At 24.6% G+C, this 25649-nt stretch overlaps 2 protein-coding genes across 30 annotated transcripts in view; one reads left to right on the top strand and one right to left on the bottom strand.

The window, feature by feature from the left end:
- Window positions 1–17990, top strand: part of LOC107997543 (putative transcription factor capicua) — a 59158-nt gene extending 41168 nt beyond the window's left edge. For 10 of the 24 annotated variants that reach the window (XM_062071807.1, XM_062071809.1, XM_062071808.1 and 7 more), the window contains 20 exons: window positions 945–1336; window positions 2479–3034; window positions 3138–3401; window positions 3693–3804; window positions 3902–4108; window positions 4182–4297; window positions 4377–5242; window positions 5360–5573; window positions 5875–5955; window positions 6855–7141; window positions 7271–7681; window positions 7756–8065; window positions 8154–8467; window positions 9042–9270; window positions 9519–9722; window positions 9810–10076; window positions 10191–10389; window positions 10480–10697; window positions 10789–11265; window positions 11351–17990. In XM_062071807.1, coding sequence (XP_061927791.1) covers window positions 965–1336; window positions 2479–3034; window positions 3138–3401; window positions 3693–3804; window positions 3902–4108; window positions 4182–4297; window positions 4377–5242; window positions 5360–5573; window positions 5875–5955; window positions 6855–7141; window positions 7271–7681; window positions 7756–8065; window positions 8154–8467; window positions 9042–9270; window positions 9519–9722; window positions 9810–10076; window positions 10191–10389; window positions 10480–10697; window positions 10789–11265; window positions 11351–11421 — 5775 coding nt within the window. In that variant the 5' untranslated portion in view covers window positions 945–964 and the 3' untranslated portion in view covers window positions 11422–17990. The remainder of the gene's footprint in view (window positions 1–944; window positions 1337–2478; window positions 3035–3137; window positions 3402–3692; window positions 3805–3901; window positions 4109–4181; window positions 4298–4376; window positions 5243–5359; window positions 5574–5874; window positions 5956–6854; window positions 7142–7270; window positions 7682–7755; window positions 8066–8153; window positions 8468–9041; window positions 9271–9518; window positions 9723–9809; window positions 10077–10190; window positions 10390–10479; window positions 10698–10788; window positions 11266–11350) is intronic. The other 14 variants (XM_062071821.1, XM_062071820.1, XM_062071819.1 and 11 more) reach the window with 11 other exon arrangements.
- On the bottom strand, window positions 12797–25649 carry LOC107997481 (D-aminoacyl-tRNA deacylase 1). 6 transcript variants are annotated; one of them, XM_062071833.1, is made up of 10 exons: window positions 25422–25607; window positions 23175–23216; window positions 22936–23045; window positions 22699–22863; window positions 22481–22623; window positions 22154–22388; window positions 21773–22082; window positions 21391–21692; window positions 20834–21291; window positions 12797–20759 (listed from the first exon to the last, which is right to left on the bottom strand). In XM_062071833.1, the coding sequence occupies exons 1-10, from the start codon at window positions 25462–25464 to the stop codon at window positions 20594–20596; spliced, it is 1974 nt and encodes a 657-aa protein (XP_061927817.1). In that variant the 5' UTR covers window positions 25465–25607; the 3' UTR covers window positions 12797–20593. The 6 variants fall into 6 exon arrangements, with proteins under 6 accessions (XP_061927817.1, XP_061927818.1, XP_061927819.1 ...); XM_062071834.1 differs by having other exon boundaries at window positions 23175–23430; window positions 25422–25598; XM_062071836.1 differs by lacking the exon at window positions 12797–20759 and having other exon boundaries at window positions 21099–21308.

Below are 25649 nucleotides of genomic sequence, written 5' to 3'. Positions count from 1 at the left end.
ATAGAATTTTAGTGTATAAATGAAATTAAACATATAATTCGGAAAATATCTTTTATCTTAATTTTAAATGTTTGAAATACATATAATATTATTAATATAACTAGATAAAAATAAACTTCTATGTGAAATTATTTATTTGTAATATTTTTTTTAGATAATATTTTTATAGATAATATCACAAGATTATATTGTTTATATTATTAATATTTTATAAAAATATTTTATATAAGATTTTAAACAATGATGATAATTGAAATGAAATAGCAATTAAATAATGCATTAATTTGAAATTGATAATTATATTATCTATTATATATTTACTATTTATAATATTTTTATGTATATTTTGAAACTTACAGTTACTAAGCTAAAAAAAATGCATATATACTTAAATATTTATATATGTAATATTATCTTATATTAGTTTTATAAAATTATAAATTAATGAATATAGATCAATGATTATGAATCAAATTTTATATTTATCTATTCATTTTAGTATTCATGCATAATATTTACAAACGCAATGAATATTATTATTTTTATGAATCATCCGTGTAAACAATTAGGAATTTATATTCTAAATAATTCAGTTTTATATTTTATATTCAAGTTGAATATATATTGCATTATTATTATAATAAAAATTCAATTGATATTTAATTCTATTAAATAATAAAATCTTTATTATTTATAATAATATTATTATAATATAAATAAAAAATAAATTAAAATTCTTCGTTTCTTACATCTACTTTTTATATCATGTGGAATTTAATCTATTTATTTCTCTATATTTTCTTTCTTATTCCTTTTTATTCTTAATTTTTAAATTGTTTAACTTTTTAGATTATAAAAAAATAATGTTAAGAGAATAATCTTTTTAAATGTTTAAAAATGAATCCCAAAAAAAATTTTTTTAATATTTTATTCTTAATTTACAGAGCAGCGTGAGGTGGCCAAAATGCTGACTGCTCACTCTGAGATGCACGAAAAACGGGATCCCCTTGGAGGCGGACAATATGGAGCAGGCGGGGGTGGTGGCGGCAGTTCGATTGAAGAGAAATCTATTCCGGAACAACCACCCCCGCCGCCGGTGCCTCCTCAGCGGGATCCGTCTGATCCAACGATCAGTGCTAAGAAACTTCCAAAGAAACGAAAATATGATTTATCGGAGCTTGAGGAAATGGATAAAAGCAGCAATGTAACAAGAACCGTAAATAATATGGTAAACATACGGGCACCGAATATGCCACTCAGTCAATCAGGTTTAGTTCAACAGTCAACTTCAGCAACTCGGCAATCTCCGCAACAACAAGAATCAGATTGTTATCAAGTGCGTATAGCAAGAACAATTTTATAAGAGAATTAACTATAAGATAATATCTTGATGAAATATCGAATTAAAATCAAAAATGTAATAAGTAATATATTGTGATTTTAAATACTTTTCTGATTATTAAAATGATTTTTTATTTTTAAAATGATTTCACTATTGAAAAAATTATATTATGAAACACATTATGAGAAAATTAAGAATAAAGATAAATATTTAAGAAGTTTTTTTCTCTATGATAAACTATATAATATTAAATAATAATATTATTTAGATACGAATATGATTCAAAATATAATTTAAAAATACAATAAAAGAAAACATGAATTTTTGTTTACCAATAAAATGCGAACACAATTTATGTAAAATATCTTATTATTTTTTTAAATTATTAAGTTTTATGCAAATTTTGAAGAAATAAGAAAGTTAAATTATGTTATTCATAACATTTTATCTATCTAAAAAAAATTTATATTTTCTTATTTGATAAATAGTATCTACATATATATACATTATATATATATATAAATAATTTATGTACATAATTTATTTTTGATATCTATTAAAGAAAAAGAAAAATGATTATGAAATTATTAAACTTAAATTTAACTTAAGTCTTAGATTTAAAAATCTCTATACATGTATGCTTTAATAATGAAATTGTTATTAATTATTTTATAAATTCATATATATAAATATTTAATAAATAATTTATGTACATAATTTATTTCTGATATCTATTAAAGAAAAAGAAAAATGATTATGAAATTATTAAACTTAAATTTAATTTATGTTTTAGATTTAAGAATCTCTATATATGTATGTTTTAATAATGAAATTGTTATTAATTATTTTATAAATTCATATATATAAATACTTAATAAATAATTTTCAGAAAATATATTTTATTTATTTTCTAAAATACATATAAAAAATTTTAATTTCTTTTTTTAAATATAATGTTCGTACAATTCATGATAATTTTTGTTTTATTTATACTTTGAATAAAAAATGATAAGTTATAAATAATAGGAATTTTGAAAACATTATCACTAAAAATCATTAAAAAGATATTTCATCAAACTGAGATAATATTTTAAAATATAATTCTATATGTATTAATCATGATATTTTAATATTAGGTATCCTCGGCACATTCAGTGGTAGTTTTACCACCTCAAAGTACAGCAGTGGATTATTCTGTTCGAGAGGAACCTTTACGTCCTCGTCCTCGGCCTGTTGCTATTGATCTCAGTGAGTGGCGCGACCACAGAGTGTTAGCTTTAAGGGATTCATATTATTATCCAGGTGTTATTCGTAATGTTGTTCAAGGAGAAATTTATATTGAGTTTGATGGAGAAAGAAAACTAATGCGTTATACTGACGTTTTGGGTGCGGGAAGGTACGATGTGATAGGTGATGCGAGCCCCTCGGTTGGGCAAGTGACTTTAGATGCAAAAGTTTGTATCAAGTGTCCATCAAACAATCATATTGATGCGGCTAAAGTGTTTGTAAAAGGGACAGTGTGCAAGATTTTATCAAATCCTAAGCGTTTTGTTGTTAAAATATCAAGGGAAGATGATCGAAATGATAGTTATGTTGTGACACGTGCGGATCTACGATTAGTGCAACCTCCTTGGTGGGATGAATTAGAGGAAGGACTAGAAGACTGTGATTCTGCAAGGGTCGAAGGAATTGGTATGGGATATCTCTATAAAATATAATTAAAAACTTAATGTAATTTTTTAATTAAGAAATTTTATTCTTATTGAAGTAAATCCTTTATTTTTTCGATTCGTAGAACATGGCTATCGAAATTCTTCAGAAGCTCCAACAGCAGTGCCAATTTTGCAACTTCATCACACTTCTCATCATACATCTCATATATCAACTCATAGTGATACAGGTGGTTATTATAGAACGACTGGTACTAGTCCTCTCATGACTTTAGGCACTTCTGCACATCCTGCCACTACAGCATTAAGTAATGGAAGTCGACCGTATGATGATTTAGAAAGTGAAGATGACTTAGATAGGGAAGATATTACATTCCCTTCAGATGCAGGTTAGATAATGCACAATTCTATTGTGTATTTAAATATAGAAATGTAGAAATTTTTAATAAAATATTTATTAGAAATAAATCTTTATTCTTAATAAAATGAAATGGAATAAATTTTCAGAAAATATTATTATTATAAATTATAATATTGTAACTTTATTGTAAATAATATCTTGGAATTTTTATAATATTTATTTTATTTTTTAATAACTTTTATTACGTCCATATTTTCTAATTTTATATTTTATTTATATTAATAAAAATTATAATAATATAAATATATTCAACTGACAGATGCAAAATTGTCAGGGAGCAGTAAACGAAGCAGCATGCAAAGTCGAGGAAGTACCAGTAGTTTAGTTGAACAACGCAGTATAACTCCTCGTTCTCAAGCAGCCACGCCCAGGTAATAATGCTAATTAAATAAAATATATGACTTAATTAATAAATAAAAAATATAGAAGAATTATAAATTTAATATTGAATTATTCAATATTAAATAGATCTCAGGCGGCAACGCCACATAGATATAAAAAAGGTGATGTAGTGGCTACACCAAGTGGAGTTAGAAAAAAATTTAATGGTAAACAATGGCGTAGACTTTGTAGTAAAGAAGGATGTTCCAAAGAAAGTCAACGAAGAGGATATTGTTCTCGTCATCTTAGTTTGAAAGGATCTTGTCTTAGAGGTCCGACAAATACTTTTCCTGGGTAAGAAAAATAGTTTTATTGATTAAATATAATAATTTAATAGTTTTGTATATTAAATAATGGAAATATTTAGTGGCAAAATGGATGGTGAAGAAACATCTAGAGATTCTGATACTTCTCCAAATTATGGAGATAAAAGAATTGCTGGTCGATTTGATCCAGATGAAACTGAAGCTGCTAATATGCTTGGTAAATTCTTAAATTTTAATATTTTACGAAATTTAAAAATTTTTAATTTAAAAAAATTTTTAATATTTTTTTATTATAGTTTCTTTAGGAAGTTCTAGATCGGCAACACCAGCTTTCTCTTCACCAACGGGACAATCTTCGATATCTCCTTGTATCAATCAATCTCCAGTTCCACCCTTGGGACTGAATCAAAACAATGTGTTTATGCCTATTTCAAGTCCTGCTCATCATGCTACTCCATTAATCTCGCCTGGTGCGAAATGGAAACATTCACCTACTCAATCTACTTTCCTTACTCAATATCAACAGCAAGTGATAAAACCTGAACCGAATCGAGTGGTTAGATCGAATCGTTCAGCTCCAACTGCCCCAGTTCCTGCTAGTATAGGAACAAGCGTGATAAGAATCTCTCCTGTAAGTCGTGGTATACCAGGATCCAATCTAACTTCATCATGGTCAGAACAAAGCCCACCGCCGCGGCATCCATCGGTTGTGACGACTATAGCTCAACAACAACAAGGCATCATTCTTCAACATGCACTTACAACGAATAATGGTTTTCCTAATCATTCTGAAATTTCAGAACAAAATTCACAAATATTAAAACCATCTCATTCACCTCATATGCCACTATCTACATCAACACCACAAAATTTGACTCTTCTACATAAGCCTTTGGAACAACCTGTTGATTATGCTCAACCACAAACGCAAAATCAGCCAATTTATGTGATGCAGCATCAACATGAAAAAAAGTATCTTGTGATAAAAAATAGTATGGACGTATCTGCAGCAGGCCATATAACTAATCAAGATGATAAATATAGACCAGCATTAATGAATCACTTAGGTCAACTTCCAGCAACATTACATCAAACGCAATGTCAGCCTCCGCAATCACCTGCTGTTTCATCCGTCCATGTCGACAAATTATCCGTTTTACAAGTAAGCAATCTTAATAATTTTATTAATAATTTTATTTAACTTCACTTTGATTACGAGTATTAAATATAAAAAATATATCTAATAATAAATGGAAATAAAATATATCATTATTATTAGGCAAATAAAGTGGCTACACATGTATCTACTCATATGGATATGCAAAGAACACAACCACCCCCTACGAGTGTTGTAATGACAACTACTGAAGCTTCAAATCCGCCTACTCCAACAAGTGTCTTCCAGCATGTAATTGTACAACCTGGGCATTTGGTACAGATTCCTAAAACGCAATCATCTAGAGAAGAAAATTCTAAAAATAATGGAGTTCTGTGTAAGTTTATGGATTTCAGAATCATTATTTTGTAAACATTATTTCTTAACTATTTTAATATATTTTTATACGATTAAACTTGATTTTTATTTTTGTTTTAGAATGATTGTTGTAATTTTTTATTTTTTAATTGGCAGATTATTATTAAATATATTTTATTACATAATTTAATATTAGATAAAAAATTGTTGTTTTATATAATTTTTATTTATGATTGCGTTTATTATTATTGCGTTTTCTATTATACTATCTTATCATTTTACATTAATTAACGGATTTGATTAAATAATAATTTTCACAGATGGTAGTCATGATGTTCCTCCTGCATACCAGTCCCATCCCCCATCATTATTGAATAATGCAGGTCGCAACTGGAAAAAAGGTTTGAATTTTAACTATCAAATAAAATATATTATTATTCTAATATTTATTGTAAAATATGTCAATGATATATATGATCAATCTTATAATATTTACTTTAAGTAATTAAATAAAAAGTAATTTTCATTTAATAAATATTAAATATATTTTTATATTATAAAATTATTGAATTACTTTATAAGATTGTTAAAAGAATATTGATATTTTGTTATTTTATATTAATAATTTAAATAACTTATTTATATCTATATCAATAATTTCTATATCAATTTATATCAATTTTTAGTAGAAAAATTTAATAATAACAATATGGATAATAATTTAAACATTTTTTATATTGTTATTGTTTATAATATATTATATTATTAGAATTTAATATTATATAATTATAATAATATTAAAAAAATGAATTTATATAAATATAATAAATATTTTAATAATTTTATAATTTTTGTAATTTATTTTATGAATAAGTATGAATTATACAAAATATATCATTATCTATTTTACAGCAAATGCAATTGATTCATTTTTTGTTAATAATAATTGTTAATGTGTAAATTGAATTGTATATTTTATCTCATTTTATTTAAATCAGAATAAGTGATTCAGTATTTAATATTTAATATTACTTTAAGATTGAGAACAAGTGATATTAATTTTTTTTTATTTTTCATTAAATTTTATAATATCTTTAAGTTATTTAAAATATATTATATTTTAAGATAATATTAATTATATGTATTTCGCTAATTTATTCATAAAATAATCTCTATTATATACTAACACTCTCCTTTATGAAAATAATTTGTTTTAGTAAATTATAATAATGTATTTTTCGCTATTATTTTCAGAATTAATCAAAGAGTCATTGTGATTAATACAAAAATTTTATTGTAGCAGCTTTTCCTTGGCAAACAACAGTTTTGGATCAATCAGAAGTGAGTCCTCCACCATCTGCATTGAGTCCACCATTAAGTGCACCTCCAATTCCAATTAGTATGAGTACACCTGGTGAAGATGGATCTGGACCAGGACCAGATCCAATAACTCCAGCTGAAGAAGAAGATGATGATGTTTTTGAAACAGAACCCACAACTCCTGCAGAAGTCGAAGCTAATGCTAATAAGAGACGCAGTCAATCCCTTAGTGCATTGCATTCCAAGGAACCACAGAGTCCTCTTAAAGTAAGTTTGATAAGAATAATGTGATAAGAATATTATTTATTATTATTATTATTATTATTATTATTATTATTATTATTATTATTATTATTATTTTTATTTTAAAATAATATTATATCTTAAATTTTACAGACTAAAGATAGAATACGCCGACCGATGAATGCATTTATGATTTTTTCTAAACGACATCGTGCAGTAGTACATCAAAGACATCCGAATCAAGATAATCGTACTGTATCTAAAATATTGGGGGAATGGTGGTATGCCTTAGGACCAGAAGAAAAACAAAAATATCATGATCTTGCATCAGAAGTGAAAGAAGCACATTTTAAAGCACATCCAGATTGGAAATGGTGTAGCAAAGATAGGCGAAAATCTTCAACGACAAGTTTTAAAGGTAGCGAATCTCGAGGAAAATTAAATAGTACTGGAGAAGAAACGGATATGGGACCACCAGCAGATGATGTACCATTAACACCAAGAGCTACAGATGAAATTACTGTTCCCGTTACTACGGTATATAATGAAGCTCCTACGATTGAGGTAAATTTAATCTATGTTATTTAAATATTTTAATTTTTCTTTATGCTAAATAATATATTTATATATTTTATTAGGTTATTAATCAGTCACATACACATCGAATAATGGAAATGCCTTTACCAGTTGAAAATACAGAATCTGATTTAAAACAGGACGAAGATGGTAATGCGTCAGACGAAGATCAAATGGTAATCTGCGAAGATCCACAACCTGAAATAGATTTAAAATGCAAAGATAAATTGACAGATAGTGATAATGATGTACAAGATGAAGACACTGAAAAGAAATGTTATATGCAATCACGGTTCTCACCAGTAACTGGTCAGAAGAGAGAAGCAATAAATGTTAAACAAGAAATAACCTGTAGGCCTAAACCGATAAAAGGTTTGTTTTAATATTTGATTACATAAAAATCAACAATGATGTTTAACAATATAGTACAGTATAGTAAATTTAATTTCTGTTTGTCTAGCACGAATACCTTCAACAGGCATTGAAACTACGACGAAATATCATCATACTTCTATGGACAAAGGAGGAAGCGTTTCTGTTTTACCCAGCACATATCCTTATCATAGTCCTGTTAATCCAACTGGAGTATCAGGTTTTCAACCTACAGGTGGAGCTTTTATAACTATGCCAATATCTCCAAAAGTTATTAAACCAGAACCAGTAAAAAATGAACAACAGTATAGTACTCAATATAGTATGAGTAATTTGGTAGCAAGCATTCATGAAAATGGAAGAAATATACCTAAATTTACGGCTGCTCCGGTATTACATTCTGTAAGTATTATAAATATATAAATTATTAAAAATGTATAATAGTAACATACATACCTACAATGGTCCAGACGAACCTATATAATGAATTCATTGAATTATATAATTTTAAAACTTTTAAAATATTTTATTTTCCTAATATCCTGTAAAATAATCCTTTTCATTCGGGCATGTGTGAATACTTAAAAGTTTTATATTTATTTCGTTTGAGTGAAGGATAAGTAGTAATTTTCATATTTTTTTGAATTAACAAATATAATTATATTGCCTACACTCAAACAATCAATTATTTATTATCTCATAAATGATTATTTTTTACTACTGTCTGAATATAAGGTATGAATAGTTACTATAAAGTTTAAGTATAATTCGAGTGCTATTCGCACGTGCCTACACTACCTTGCTGCAATATTATTTCTTTTCTTTCTTTCTTTCTTTTTTTTTTTTTTTTTTTCTTCTATTTTCCAATTAAAACCTGAATTGAGGGAGCAGCGAACTCTTAAAGCTTTTCTAAAAGGTGCTATGTAAACACATGCGAATAAACTCAAAGATTAAACTACAAAAGTTTAACTGACAGATTGGATCGAAACCTATGATGGCTCTGTTTAAACAACAGCAGCCGTTGCAGTCTTTAGGCACTATTCTTCGCCCCCTTACTTCAGCTGTCCCTTATCAACCATCGTTCACTCTAACATTGCTCGATAACGATTTGGTGGCTGTTTCCAAACCGCAGCAGGGATCACAGTATCTTGGTCCAACACCACCTCATTCCCGGATGTATTGTGGATTTCATATACCTATTTCTGGTAAGTTTTTGCAGAATATATTTATATATAATTAATTTTGTATAATTATTTCGAGATTTTACTCTTTTTTAAATATTGCAATAAAATATTATTTATAATTACTATTTATGATATTTATATATTTATTATAACTTTTTCTAATATTATTTTCAATATTAAAATGATTACAATTTATTAATTTATATTATATAAAAATATATTTATAAAAATTTGTATAAAATAAATATAATGCAAATTATATTTTATAGATGCTGGCAATCGTAATATATCTTCCCAAGCTTTAGTTTCTGGCAATAAAATGGAAACCCAAAGTGTAATAGTGACCAAACCATATTCAGTTCCAACAACTTCCACTACATCAACTTATCGAGGAATCGGTCATCCAATAGCTCGTCTTGCAGAACCCGAAAAAAATGAAAATCAAATAGGAAACAATCATGCCCAATTTTATGGTAAATCATATTTTTTATATATATAAGTTTTAATAATATTATATATATTTTGAATAAGAATTAAAGATAGTTTTTATATTTTTTCAGTAACTAATGTAAAATCTGATCAAGAAAGAAAAGATACTGTGAATATTCTTTTATCTGCTACAAATGATAAACATAAACAACCATCTACTCCACATACTCCTCATACACCTCTTAGTAATCATGGTAGTACTGAAATTCCCACAAATAAATCATATTCTATGGATGAAACACAACCTAATGATATAGGTCCAAGTAAAGGTCCTTTTATGCTTGCTCCAACTCCAGCACAACTTGGTCGAGCACCGTTACAAAGGAGACAGTCAATGGGTATATTTTTATCAACTTCATGATATATTAATGATATATTAATAATTATTTTAAATAATAAATATAAATGAAATATAAATATACATATATATATACATTCTTTATTTTTTATAGCAATGCCTCCCACATCAAATGCAGGAGACCATGGGCCTTTGACTTCTCAACATTGTGATAATCGTCCACAAACGAACACATCTCAAGCTACAGAACAAATACAACAACAACAAAATTTTTCAGAATCTCATGCTTCGCCGTCACCATCTACCAAGAAGGGTTCTTTTTTCAAGAAAAATGTCGAAGATGGAATGGACAGGTATGAAAAATTAAAAATTATTTGAATTTTATCATTAAATTTAAATTTAAATTTAAATTCACAATTAAAAATATAATTTTTTGTATATAGAGTTCTGGAGCAAGTAAATTTCCAAGAAAAATTCTCATCCTTACCAGAATTTAAACCAGAAGATATACAAAGTCCAAGTGCAATCAGTATCAATACAGTGGGTTCATCTGGTCATGGTTCAGTAGTAACATCTGGTTTACATCCATCAAATTTACAATCATCAATACAAATGCAAAGTTACAGAAAAAAATCCGCGCAAGGACCTCATAGGCCCACAAGTAAATATTTTAATAATTTTATAAAAGAGCACATATTTTCTAATTTTTTATTAAAAATTTAAATATTATAATACAAAATTTTTTCTAATAGTGAATGAGGATGACATCGAATCAGATACATCAATATCTGCTACTCCAAAATCAACTTCTAGTGTCAAGTTGACAGGAAATACATTCTTTGGTCCAGATTTTAACGTTGATGCATATAGAACTAATACTGATCTAGTAGATGTTGATGCTAGTTCACCCAGAACACCAAAAACACCTGGAGGAGGTGCCGGAAATTCTGTAGGAATTGGCAGAAGTGAAAATGAACGAGGTCACAGGAAAGTACTAGAACAACGTCGACATCTTGTAATGCAATTATTTCAAGAACATGGTTACTTTCCTTCAACACAAGCTACTACAACTTTTCAAGCAAAACATTCAGATATATTTCCTAATAAGACAAGTTTGCAATTAAAGATTAGGGAGGTCAGACAAAAATTAAAAGCTAACTCTACACCTATGAGTGCTAACAGTCTAGTTAGTCCACTACCTGTTTCTGAATCTTCACCTAATATAACTGGTAATTATTTGAGAATTAATTGAGATTTTATATTTTTTTAAATATTAATTATAAAGCAAGTAATATATAAAGAATATTTTTATAGGACCATTGACTGCTCCTCCTACATCGATGGGAGCTCCACATTCACTGCCTGTAAGCAGTAGTGGTAGCTAGCGCCCACGTGCCAACTGTGATACTATGCATCCCCTTACTCCACAACATGAGTACATCATTATTCATTGAAAAAAAGGAAAGTTTTTATTGGAAAAATTGTTGATGTACAAGTTTTAGCGAGTTGTAAAGTGCTGCAAGGCTTTAGTGCAATTCAAACTTTGATATAACCTGGTGCAGGTAACTTAGACAGGCATATCAAGGTGAGTCGATGTACATATATCAGTAATATCTTTATATTGTATATAAAAGAAATATCGTATCGAATATTTCTCAAGATTACTACTGTTGACTTAAATGTGTGTTCGAGTATCTGTGTTCTATTGGGATAATGACATATAAAATTGTGAAAATTTGCGTGATAAAGAATTTACTGTATTTTAGTAACGATAACGCTCATTAGTAAATTAAAAGCTCAACTTAAAAATTTAATCATATTATCTTGTGTAATAACAAAATGAAAAAAATAATATAATGACATAAAGTAACTGTTTCGCGCGCGAAATATTTAATTCGAAAAAAAAGAGCTTTCTTCTCTCAGAAGGAAAGACAATACTCGTCTGCATTCTAAATCTAAAGATGATTTATGAAATGGTAATATAGAAATGAAAAAATTATTTTACTACGTTATAAAGTTACAACTCATAGTTGTACAATTCCAAATATGCACGACTGATATTTGTACATCGATATACCTTGCAAGGATTATGAAAGGCCTAAGCCATTGTTAAACATTGTTAAAAATACTATGAGATCCAGTAGAAAGAAAAAATGAATATGTGTGATATAGAAAATGAAATTTCGCGTGAGTGCAGAATGTGTATGGGTGTTTTTGAGAGAAAGAGGAAGAGAAAGTCGTAATCAGAGAGTATTAGAATTAATGAAACATTATAAAATGAAATCAGAGTTTATATACTTTAGTTATTCTTTATATATGATATAGATAAAAAAGAAAAATATAAAAGGAAGAACTGCGATAAACATTGCACAAAATTTATGTAATGCAGTCAACAAATATGTTTATTTTACTTGTAAATACTATGGCATGAATTGGAATGGGAGATATCTGGAGAGTTTAAAATATCTATGATGCTGTGTCTGACAATTTTAAGACGAAAGCATACTTCGGTGATTCATAGATTATAACAGTGGAGACAAAAATCGTGCCATTGTGCGGCGACAAACAAGGGAATGCATGCGTAATAAATCCCTTAATAGTAAAGAATTAATTGTTAGACACCACTTGATATAGATAATATGTAATATGTTTCCAATATTCTCGAAAGTACTTATCTACTGTTTTTAGACCTCTGCTCAAATTCAACGCGTTGAATTTGTGTTTTATAAGCATTTTAAAGTTGATCTGCTGATGCTGAAGTTGTTTTTTTTTTTTATTTCTTTTTTTTCTTTTTTTTTTTTTTTTTCTCTCCTTTTTTGGCCAATTTAGATATAAGCGGTTTTATAGAGGCCGTATTTTTTTCTTTTTTTTTTTTTTTTTGGCCATGACAAATTATTTGTTTTTACCTTTAGCATGTCATAATCAAATGCGTGTGTGATCTAATAAAAAATTTGCAAATATATAAGATTTAATATTACCATCGAGCACCGAGATAAGAAAAAAAGTGCCGAGAAGATTTATTGAATATATTGTTGCGATTTGAGAATTTTGTTACTATGCTTTTAATGGAACTCGTGTTGTTCATTACGCAAATTATATATACATTATATGTATATAATATATTTCGTTTATTTTAGTGCATTTTATCAATCACATGATTGCTTTTACGTTATAAAAAATTTCATATCTCTAATAGAAACGCGTTGAATTTTAGCGGAGATTGTTGAATTTGGCTGTAAAATAGATTATGTAATTAGTAATATGTTTATAAAAAAAAGCGCACTTTGAAAGGTTTAAAAAAGTCTCGCGCCACGGCACGCATATTATAGTTAGGATAGGAACAATGTCTATTCTACATATTTTGTAAATAGAAAACAAATATAATATACCGAATATATATTATATAAAATTTAGGATACATCCGAAACGGTAGAGTAGAGCATTGTAATTTGTAGAATAATAATTATAAATGAAAGCGCGGGCAGGATTAGAAAGAATACGAGAAAAGAAAAGATAAAATTTACAGATTGTGGGCCTTCGTGAACTCTTTTTGCGCATGGAACGGTCCCCTTACCCTTCTCCAAAGTTAATCCTTTCCTAAAGTGTTAGGATATTATTTGTATATAGTACATAACATTACTCTCTTACGATTTTTTGATTTATTATTTTTTACGGAGCGTTAACGCACCGGTGGCAAGCGATTACTGAAGAAATGAGACACTTGAAATCTGCACTGATCACTCCTGTGAATTATACTCCGAAGAAGGATTTCTTTTTTCCTTTTAATACAATTTTTTTCTTTTTAAGAATATATTTATTATGTAAAAAAATATAATTTAATGTTAATATATTCTTCGGATAAGTTTATTAGAAATCATTTATACTGTGTTCATATCACTCTTTTTAAACAATATTATTCTCATTCACACAATTTCTCTGCATCTTCATTTCCATAAAATATCGCATTGCATCAATTTTATCGTAAATAGCTTTTTTTTCGTTTTTTCTTTAAAGAAGGGGAAAAAACTGGCGAATATATTTGTAATTTATAGTAGTTACAAAAAAAAAATATGATTCATTCAAAGAAAAATTTTATAATATTGTTTAAAAGCACAAGTTATCTTAAATTCGATATCATTTAATAATAGTTTTGTAAATACATTATTTTATCATGAAGAATATTTTAAATATATTATGCGTATTTTCATTTTAAAACATTTGGTTTTCGCAATAATTTTATATTAATCGAATAATTTAATTTACAATTTATATGAAAAAAAGCGATATAGAATAATAAGAGTGATTTTTAATAAAACTTTCTCACGTTATGAAAAAAGAAATAACATTTTATATAATATATCCTAATTTATTCCTCGATTATTAAATTACTTAGTGAATATTTTTTTATGTACAGGAATGAATCCTAACAGGGATCGAGTGTCTCACTTGCCCTTTCAAAGAATGTTATATTTTGTACTTGTGTAAACTAGTGAACTATTTTCCAGTATTGATAAGATTTTGAAGTTATTTTACTATATTTTCTTCCTCTTTTCTTTTTTCTTTTTTTTTTTTATTATTATTATTCAAAAATAAAAAAAAGAATTGGTGATGAAATATGTTCCGTGATTTAGCAGCCATATATGTGACTGTGATCTAGGAAAACAGAAGTAAAGTAAAGTGGCGGCTATTCTACTGGCATTTTCTTCACCATATTATAATTCTTTTCCTAACTCCTTCTTTTGAATCCTTTCTCCAATTGTATAAAATGAACGCACTTGAACGAACCCTGTGCATCCATTTCTTAATTTTCTCTCTCTCTCTCTTTTTTTATTATTCTTATATTACTTGCAGTAATGTATTTTATTACGTTCTAAGTTGCTATTCATCTATTGTAGTCATTCTATTATTCCTTGTTTAATTCTGAAATATTTTTAAAACTGTTATACGATTATAATATCAGTCACACAGAAATAATGTTATAAGAAATAATACCGAATATAGAAAAAATAATAAGTTGTGCATAGAAGCGATGAAAAATAACTCTGCGTAGAAAGCATACCATAAATCTTTGTTATGTACAGCATTGATGCATTGTACCAAAAAAAGTACATGCATGTACATGCGTAGGTAATAAAGTATAATTGTATGAAGAAAAAACAGAAACAAAATGTTACACTGTGAAATATTTGACAACTTATAAATGCATACATATATACATATACACATGATACATATGCATATACATATATAAAACACATATTATAGAAATAATAGGCTGAGGGATTAAAATCTGACCAATCTATGCAATGTCGTCCGCAGACAATTCATCAAATTTGAAAAAATATTTCTTAAAACTCTCGATTTGAAACGTCTTTAAAAATTATTTTTCAATTTTGGTTAATAAGATAAGATGAATTATATTCTTGAAAGTATTCTAAGTCTTTATAAATAACAATTTAATAATAATATTATCATTTTCATATTACGTGCATATGATCTTACAATTATACTGCATATAATTTAATTATATAAATGATATTCGAGATATTAATATTGCATTTTTAAAAATTTAATACTGCAAATATAAAAGTTTGTAATATATTTAATATACATGTAATTACTGGATGCATGTACATATTATAGTACATATTTTTTTTTGTAATAACATTTCATTATTTTTCGAATGTGTAAAAAATAATGACAAATAGATATCTTTTATTAATAATAGATGAATATAACTCCTGATTTATATCTTTTATTGCTTTATATATGGATATTCTTGCTATTTTATCAATATATTTAAAGTAATAGTAATACTTTTATAATAAGTTTTAAACGTACATTAAAAATTGAATTATTACTTAAAGTATAAAACAATTATTGACTTTAAATATTTTTTCTTTTAATTAGTAAAAAATATATTATTAAAAAAAAAAAAGAATAGAATATCTTTGAGAATTTTAAATAAAAAATCTCAAGTTGTATTAATTACATTGAAACATTGCATATATTTATATATTGCACATAATATTTCAAATGTCAATTATATTAAATTTTATTTAATAATTTTACATAAACAAACATTATTATTAATTATTTATTTCGTTTATTCGCGAGTGGATAGAAAAAAATAAAAATTATGTTTGTTATGTAAAATTACTTTAAAACATAAATTTAAATAAAGCATAATATTAATATTTTATGTTGATGAATTAATTAATAAACAAAACAAATTTTAAACAATTTTTTATAAAATTTTTCTGAAAATAAATTTTGGTAAAGGCTATTATGAAAAAATTGAAATCCAAATATATTATAATTATCATTGTTAGAAGAATTATGTTTATATTTAATAGTTTTCTTTTTTTTCATTTAATCATACGTATATATTGAGATTTTATAAATAGTAAATACACAAATAAAATATGCAGACGATTTTTCGCGATAGACAGATTTTAATTCCAATGCTCCTATACGAGAACCAGTTGTTGGACCAAATTTGCCATTATGGCCATTTTGACTTACAAATACATTTTCTAAAGAACGATCCGAACGATATGGGACATTAGTATAACAAAAAAGAAATCTCGAAGTTAGAAGTTTGTTCGATAAGCATTGTGATATTTGCGACGGACATGTATTTACATTGCGGCAAGTTTTAAAAGAACAGAAAATACCTTTTCGAAAAGATATACACGCGTATTACGCATGTATGATAATAATATCCTTTAAAAAGGTATTTTATAAATAAGTATATTATTTATTAACAATAAAAAATCAATTTAACAAAAAATTCAAAAAATAATTATAGGTAAACAATATAATTTCTCAAAAAATTAAAAAAAGTTCTGTCATGTTTATAATAACAACATTTAATATTCAATTTTTTTTAAATTTATTTTTTCTTTTTTTTTTATGTTTTAATTACAATAATGTTTTCTACATAATTTTTATGATAATTTATTTTCATCGTATCGGAAACTTTCATTGTAATCGTAAACATAATGATCATAAAATATTTAAGATTTCACATATAATATGTGATAATTATATATGTAAAAGAAAAAAATTGATATTTGCGAGAATTCTAGTTGTCTTCAAATTCTTTCAAACTTCTGCATACTTCCTTTTTCTTCTGTTTTTTTTTTTATTTATTTTTCATCATAACTTTTTATTTATTTTTATAAAATAAATTAGTATAAATATCTGATACGAAGAGAATGTAATAGAAAAAGAAATCCATGATTTTGAATTCTATTTATTGTGTTAAAAAATATAAAAATATATCTAAAAATAGGAATATTTATTGTAATTACTTGTTCGTAGCAAATTATACAATGTCACATTGCTCTAATGTGCACAAGAAATATCAGTTATTTATTCATTGATGCTTTTTCCTTAACAAATTTCATAAGCTCATTTCACCAATCATATTTTGGAATGTTGCTTGCATTTAGAGCAACAAAAGAATCTCATTTTATCCAGCGAATTATGAATTAACATTAAAAATTTGAATCGCTTGCGATGTCCTTTATTACTGTACGAAAACAAAACGAATTAATACTAATGATAACATTATAAATAATGTAACACACTAATATTGTTATACAAATACATTCTCTCCGTTAGATGTTTTGTATTGCTTCCGTACAGTTAATATCAAAAAAAATGGAAGAAATTCAAATGCAAATGAATATATTAAGTCATCTTACAAAAAATTCGGTTTTTTCAATAAATATATTAGATGAAAATAAATTATCTGTCCATTATTAAATAATATATTTTTTTTCATTTCTATAATAATTTTCCATCTTTCCATTAAATTTTTTTTTTTACTTTATTATAAAAGTCATATTGCGATCATATACTTTTATTACTATAATTTTAACTTTAACAAATCGTGTTATTTGTAGGATGACTTGATATTTTTATTTAAAAAAAAAAAAAAAAACAATTTTATGCCTATTTGTTGTATTTGTCTTAAGAAAAATAACAAATAGAAGAAAAAGATAACAAATAAAAGGAGCAACATCAACGTACAGAGTGACATGATTATATTCGAAAATTATAAATCATGTTAAAATGATGAAATTTATTTCTTTGTATACAATCTAATGATGCCGATTAGATAAGATCAATTGATAGATTTTATTCTCTTGCTTTTAGAGACTTCGCATAAAGATGTTAAGGAGTAAGATTATAATAAGATTAAATGCGTTAAATCGATGATACCATCGATAGGGAATATTTAACTTTCTAACAGAACAGCATCTTAAAACGATTCTTTTGTCAGATTCAGATTCAAATTTATTATAATTTTAATACAAGTTATATAATGTATACCGATACTATAATATTTATATCATTATTATAAATATTATAATAGGTATGATATTATTGTTGTATAAAATACTATATTAGTATTTGTATTAAGATTATAATAAAGGAAAAAAATTAATAATAATGAATAAAAAAAGAAAAAAAAGAGAAAGAAAAAATACTTACAGATAATACAAGAAATAGTCCGTCATAATCGATGAAAGACTTCTTTAAATATGAAGGAATATAAGAATTGGCTTTTCTTTTTCCTTTTAAAGTAAAGTATTAGAATGCGAAAGCGCAGATATTTTTCAATGAAGTGCACAAATGAAACAGATGTTATTCCAACATTATATACAGAGATATGCACTCTTCTCGGGGAAATGTTATTTAAGGGCCTCTGTACATTAGTATTATTAACATCATTATATATATAAAGAAAAAGAAAAAAACAAATAAGAAAGAAAGAAAAGAATCTTAGCAGATTACCAATTACAAATTTTCAGAAAGCAGATAAATACGAAATAATTATTCACAAGAAATATTCTTCACAAAATATATATATTAAAGAATCATATATATTATATACCGATGTCTAATTATAAAAATATTAAACAAGTGTTATCAAATAAAATGTTGTAATCTGTGTTGACAATCGCCGACATTCTGAGCCTGAAATTACCATCGAACAGGTGTACATCATCATGCCTTGAAGATACTTAATAAAATGTTCTAATTAAAATGTCACGAGATGAAAAAAAAAGAGAAACAACTGTGTATGTGTAAAAGTTTTTAAACTCGAAGCCTGTGTAAGGATTGCCTATTTTCGATAGAATAGATAACTCGTGACTTGAAAAAAATTAATGTGATCGCAATGTCGCAGAATGTCGAAAAAACAGTGTTTAGCGAGAATTATTAAAAGTGCAAACCGAACAATGAATATGAATATGCCGATCGTTTGATAATCGTTTGCCTGTATTTTATTAACAAACTGGAGATTGAAAGTTCGACAATGTTTATTGATTAAAAAAAACGAAGCGTGGATTTTTAATCTGTATATAGATAATGATTTGCTTCGAAGACATGTTATTACCGGTGAGAAGAAACGAAATATAAATTGAATTATATATTGTTAGAGAATTTGTGAGGAAAATATTTAGCAGCTTCGAGATGTACAGATTTTCGATAAAAATGCGTACAATTAAGTACATTGAAACTTATCAAAGACACTATCGATAAGTTGTTTAATTCTTTTTTCATCAACCGATTAAACGCTAAATACATGCCAAACGTGACGTCACAATTTAGTCATTTCTTTTTGTATATAATGCACGTAGCACATAAACTGAAATATAAGTAAATACAACAGAACATATACGTGATGCGTACTAAACTTTTTGTTATTAATTTCAGAAAATAATTACATATTTAAAAATAACAATAAGACATCGTAAATGTCGACGTGCATTTAAAATTATTCCTTCGACAACGTAAGATCGAGCATATAATGGCAATGTTAATTAATCAATGTATTAAAATGTACATCATACTTTGTACAACATATTTCAACAAAGAGCTTCATTTTTCTTTCTGAGTTGTCCACATTTGCCACATAACATAATTGTAAGATTATAAGTAATATAAAAATTGAACGTAATCTTCATCTTTTATTTCTTCCTATATTTATAATTAGTATATATTGGTATAAATACATATTAAATTGCACAACTAAAATTTTAATATATATATATAATATTATTTTTCTATTTGCATTAATGTGCTTATTATAAATATGATTAAAGAAATTATAACGATGTTTAAAAATAATAATATATATTTATTTAAAGTAAAAAATTATTTACACATTTGAATAAAAAATATAAACACTTTTAAATTATAAATTTTATAGCTATATTTCTATAATTTTTTTTATTTTATATATACATATTTTAAATCTCAAACTTATATAAATAATACAAGGAATGTCAAGATATTATGCTTATATCTTATTTTAATTTTAAAACTAATTTGTAATATAAATATTATAAAATAATATTTTTATTAATATGACTCAAATTAATAATAGATTTCTTAATTTATGAACATTATTAATGTATATTTTTCAAATATTAAATATTTTGCAATAATGCAAAAATATATTGAAATAAATAAATTTTACAATATATATCAAATTAAATAATAATTTGTATATAATATTTTTATTCATTTCATAATTATTTAATATTTTACCTTATTTAATTCTTCTGAAGTAAAACGCAAAACTGTGGAAATAGCATTTAGCATATGACGTTTACTTGAAACATCACTTGTAGTTAAATAATTAATAAAAACATTTTTCAAATATTCAAGATTTGCTCCTTCTCTAGATTTGCAAGCTTCAAGCCTAAAAATTGTTAATTGTATATATGTATCAATATTTTTTTTTAATTTTTTAATAATTTTTAATTTAAAATTTACCTAGCAATTTGAGTTTGTAAAGTTTTTATGTCTTCTTTCTGTTTCTCTTTTATATGTACGATTTCTCTTTGTTTTTCTCGTAATGTAGCTTCTAATTCTAAAACTTTTTTTCTAGATGTTGATACTTGAACTTCTTTTCTTGCTAGTTCTTGACTATAATGTAATATTGGAGGACTATCGCTTGTTAATAATCCTGTTACTAAATCAGTTATTGGTTCTGTTCCATTTTCATGTTTTAAAGTATTTGATTTATTTTCTATAGTACTTTCTTTTTTAGGTAATAATGCGTGGAATGATGTTTTTAAAGTTAAAATTTCTTTATCCTTTTCTTCGATGAGAGCCATTGATCGTTCTCGTTGACGTAATAATTGTTGTTCCAATGTAGATATTTTATTACGAAATTCATTATCTTTTTGTAATAATAAATGTTTCAATTTTGCATGCTCTTCTTGAAATGACTGGGAAAATAATATTACTATTTATATTAATTATTTTAAATTTATTTTAAATTTAATACTATTTATTAAAAATTCATGATTAAAGAAAAGAAAAATTACCTTTTCTTGATGCTCTAATTTCAATTGCAATTCTCTTTCTTTATTTATAATTTCATTATTTAAAACACGTATTCTTTCTTCTAAATTGTTATTATATGTTTTTAAAAAATGTAATTGTGTTTTGTTATTTTTATCATGAGATGATGTAATATTTTGACTCTGCATATTATATGATATATTTGCAACATTGGTATATTTCATTTGTTGTTTATAATCTTCTAATTCTTGTAATAAAGTTTCATACTTTTCTTTATAGTCAATAACTTGTTGTTTATCACATAAATTTAAGCTATGTAATAAAGCTAAAAACATTTGTAAAAAATTATTAATATATATATTATTTCATTTCCAATTCATATAAAAAAATATTTAAATAACTAACATTTAACATATGGTGATTCAGTTTTTTTATTATCTAAATCTAATAATTTATTATAAAGATTTTTTATTCTAGAAATAATTTCTTCAGGTTCATTATTTAAAATAATATAATCATGTTCAGAATTTTGTAGACTAACTAATTGATCTTTCAATTTTTGTATAGCTTGTTGATCTTGCTGCCTAAGTCTATCATATCCTCCAACAATTTCTGAAAGTTCAGCTAATCTTGCTTCTAAACCAGCTACTCTTGCTTCATGAGTCATTGCTAATGCTCTAGCTTGTTGTTCTGCAGCAGCTGTCCTTTTTTGCTCCTGTAGAATAAATTAATCATTTTTATGAGTGATAGACATAACTCATCAATATAAGCATCTTTTAAAATTACTTCATGTATTGCATTCAAATGTTGTTTCTTCATAAGAACCATTTTAGATTGTAATGATAAAAGAATTGGAGGTGTTTCTATAGCTGCTTCTTGTGCTTGTTTAAGTTTATTTCTAGTTATTTCTAATTCAGTTTCGAGTATTTTACATTGGGTTTTATATGCAAACTGATTTTTTACTTGTATTTCAAGTTGTTCTTTATTTCGTCGTTCATCATTTAATAATTTTTGAAGTTCTCTAAAAAATAAAAAAATTTTTTTTTAAAGTTTTCTTATAGTAAAATTTTTCAAGATTATTTATAATTATTACATATATATTTTTTTTAATACTTTATCATTTTTGCATGATCAGCTTGTTCTTTTTCCCTTTCGTGACGTTCCATAATTAATTTACATTTTACATGTTCAATTTCTGAATAATTTGTTTGCGCTCTTTTTAATTTTTCTTTTAAATCTTTAATTATTTTCTCACACTATAAATATTTTATATCAATAAATATAAAATTAATATATATATATATATATATATATATATACATAGAACTCACTTCATCTCGTTCATTTCTTAACTGCTTTTTATCTTGTTGAAAAGTTGCTTCCATTTTAGATTTCTCTGCTGAAAGAGTAGCTAAAGAATTCATTAAAGTATCTAGCCGATTTTTTAATTTTTCTATTGTTTCTATATCAACAATATCCGTTTGAATTTCCCGCGACTGAAAAATAAATATTTAAAAATAATAATATCTATACTAAATTATATTGAAATTTACACAATATTATTATACTTGTGTGTGTCGTAGATTAAATAATTCATCATTTGTAGTATTCGTAGCTTTAGTTTTCCGTAATTGAACATTTTTTGTATTTTTTATTTGTGAAGAAAAATCAGATTTATCTGAAATAAAATTATACATTATTATTATTATTATTAATAATTTTAAAAAATTAATAATTATTAATTTCAAAATTAAATTATTTATTATTTTAAGATTATTTTAATAATGATAATATTATATGTTTGTACCTTCTAAACATTTATTTTCTATATCTGCTGATTTTTCTTCTTCTTTTTCGTTTTCCATGTTTCAATAAGAAGTGAAAATTAAATAATTAGATATTTTAGATAAATATGTGAATGTTATAATTAAATTGATATTCAAAATTTTTTAAATGATTTTCATTATGTATTTTCATTATCTTTTATCATCTTTTAATAACATACATATATATATATATATATATATAATATAATATATATATTTATATAATAAAATTTATAACTGAAATAAAAATTAATAGTTGTAAATTTATCATATAATAAAAATTTAAAAATGATTTTTAAATATGAATTAACATTTTATTTATTTTAATGATGAATATTTTCAAAAGATTTAAATATAAAAACTAAAAACATTAATATATTGCAAAACGATTTAATATGATATTCGTGTATGAATTTTGTATGTGATACGCATATACGTATATATGTATATACGTATATACACATTTTAAATTATATAAAATTTTCCATATTTATTTTAATTGAATTTCTTTTTTAATTTATTTAATAAAAATTTCATCTTAATTGTACAAAACTTTATTTGAGTTTATTATTATACAAAATCAAACATGATTTATATATTGAAGTGAAATTTAACATTTATTTCAATATAAAATTTCTTGTATTGATGGTTTACAAAAGTGATATTAAATATATTTCTCACAATAATATTATCATTTCTTACATAATTTTGTGTATTTTTATATGTAATTTATATTTTATAATGTTGAAAAAAAATTTTTTAGAAATATTTAATTTTTATAAATTGAATAACATTTATAAAACAAATTATAAAATATTATAAATAATACTTATAACAAATATACTTAAAACAAATAAAAGAAATAAATATGAAATATTACATGCATATCTTTAGCTACTTAAATTTTATATTTATAATTTACTAATGTAAAAATATGCGACATATAAACTCATGATTTTATTTATTAATATTATATTAAAATTTTAAATAAAAAAAATAAGTGAAACAATAATAAAACAATGAAGTAAATATTTTTAAAGAAAAAGACCAAATTTTTAAAGCAAAATTGTTAAAGAAACTATTATATTTGTAATATTATATTAAAAGCTATATTTATAAAATTATATGGAAATTATTTTGATTTAATTTTTATATAATCAAAAACAATGTTTCTTAAATATATTATGAAAGATAAATTTATTATAAAAAATATCAAATAGAAAGGGGAGGTATTTTAAAAACTAATAATATCTATTACATATTTATGTATTAATTTTAAATTCCATCATTCATTATACATTATTAGATTCAGTTAATTTATTAAATTTAAGTGATGATTCTATTTCTAATGTTACAGGTCCATTGTTTTTTATATCAACTTCCATCATTGCTCCAAATTTACCATCTGTAGAAAGTATTCAATAAAATGAAAATATTTTATATATTCTTATAAAATTATTTGTTTATATTTTTTAATTATTTACCTTTAATTAATTCTGGTTTATAATTTTTACCAAGTTCAACAAGAAATTTATTATAAAATGGTCCAGCATCTTGAGCAGACATAGCTTTATGAAAATCTAATCTATTTCCCTTTAAAGCATGGTATAATGTAAATTGACTAATACATAATATTTCATATTGTTTATCCATAACATTAGCATTCCATTTTTTATTATCATCATCAAAAATTTTAGTATTTAATATTTTTTTTACTCTAAGAAAAATAAAATTTTATTTTATATTTTATATAAGAATGAACTGTTTTGTTTAAAGTAATTATGATATTGTATAATAATATTACATATATATATTACATATATTTTATATCTTCTATTGTATCATCTCTTTTTATGCCAATTAAGATGCAGAGACCATTTCCAATGCTACTAATAACTTGACCATCAACTGAAAAATTATTCTATAAAATTATTCTATAAAATTATTATTCAATATTATTAATATTGAAAATAAATGAAATATAACTATAATAGCAAGTAATATTATATATATTTTAACGATATTAAATTAAAATAAATATTTGTACTATATTATTAGAAAAAAAAGAGAAAGCATATGTTATGACTATATTTTATTCAATTTTATACAATATAATATAGTTTTTATTTTATAAACATATGGTAATATTCAATATTTTTTTTCATTCTTGTTTATTAAAAGACAATAAATTTGTTATTATAATAAAACATATATAACCTTATCATTACCTGAAACACTAGCTTTTGTGACACGTTGTATTACTGCTTTCATATTAAAACTAAGATTGCTTCTTTTATAGTGACGTTATCGTTATTAATGTATATACTCATATAAACTCTTTACATTAAATATTTCTTCAAGAAAATACGCTAATACAGTCACTAGTAATACTCCATGAAAGAACCAATAGAAAAGCTAAGATAGTCAGAAAGCTTACTTCCGCATATAGACTTCCT

The sequence above is a fragment of the Apis cerana genome, linkage group LG2, assembly GCF_029169275.1.
Source record: "Apis cerana isolate GH-2021 linkage group LG2, AcerK_1.0, whole genome shotgun sequence".
NCBI classification, from domain to species: Eukaryota; Metazoa; Arthropoda; class Insecta; order Hymenoptera; family Apidae; genus Apis; species Apis cerana.
Note: the sequence above shows the minus strand (reverse complement) of the source record. Positions and strands in the feature narration are given on the sequence as shown.

What these genes read in the sequence shown, in the direction of transcription:
- LOC107997481 (XM_062071833.1), bottom strand. Translation starts at nt 25,464, where the DNA reads ATGAAAGCAGTAATACAACGTGTCACAAAAGCTAGTGTTTCAG. An exon ending in TAAGAAATGAACGAGATGAA is followed by an intron (nt 22,624 to 22,698) that starts GTGAGTTCTATG and finishes AAATATTTATAG; the next exon opens with TGTGAGAAAATAATTAAAGA. An exon ending in AATTAGAGCATCAAGAAAAG is followed by an intron (nt 21,292 to 21,390) that starts GTAATTTTTCTT and finishes TTATTTTCCCAG; the next exon opens with TCATTTCAAGAAGAGCATGC.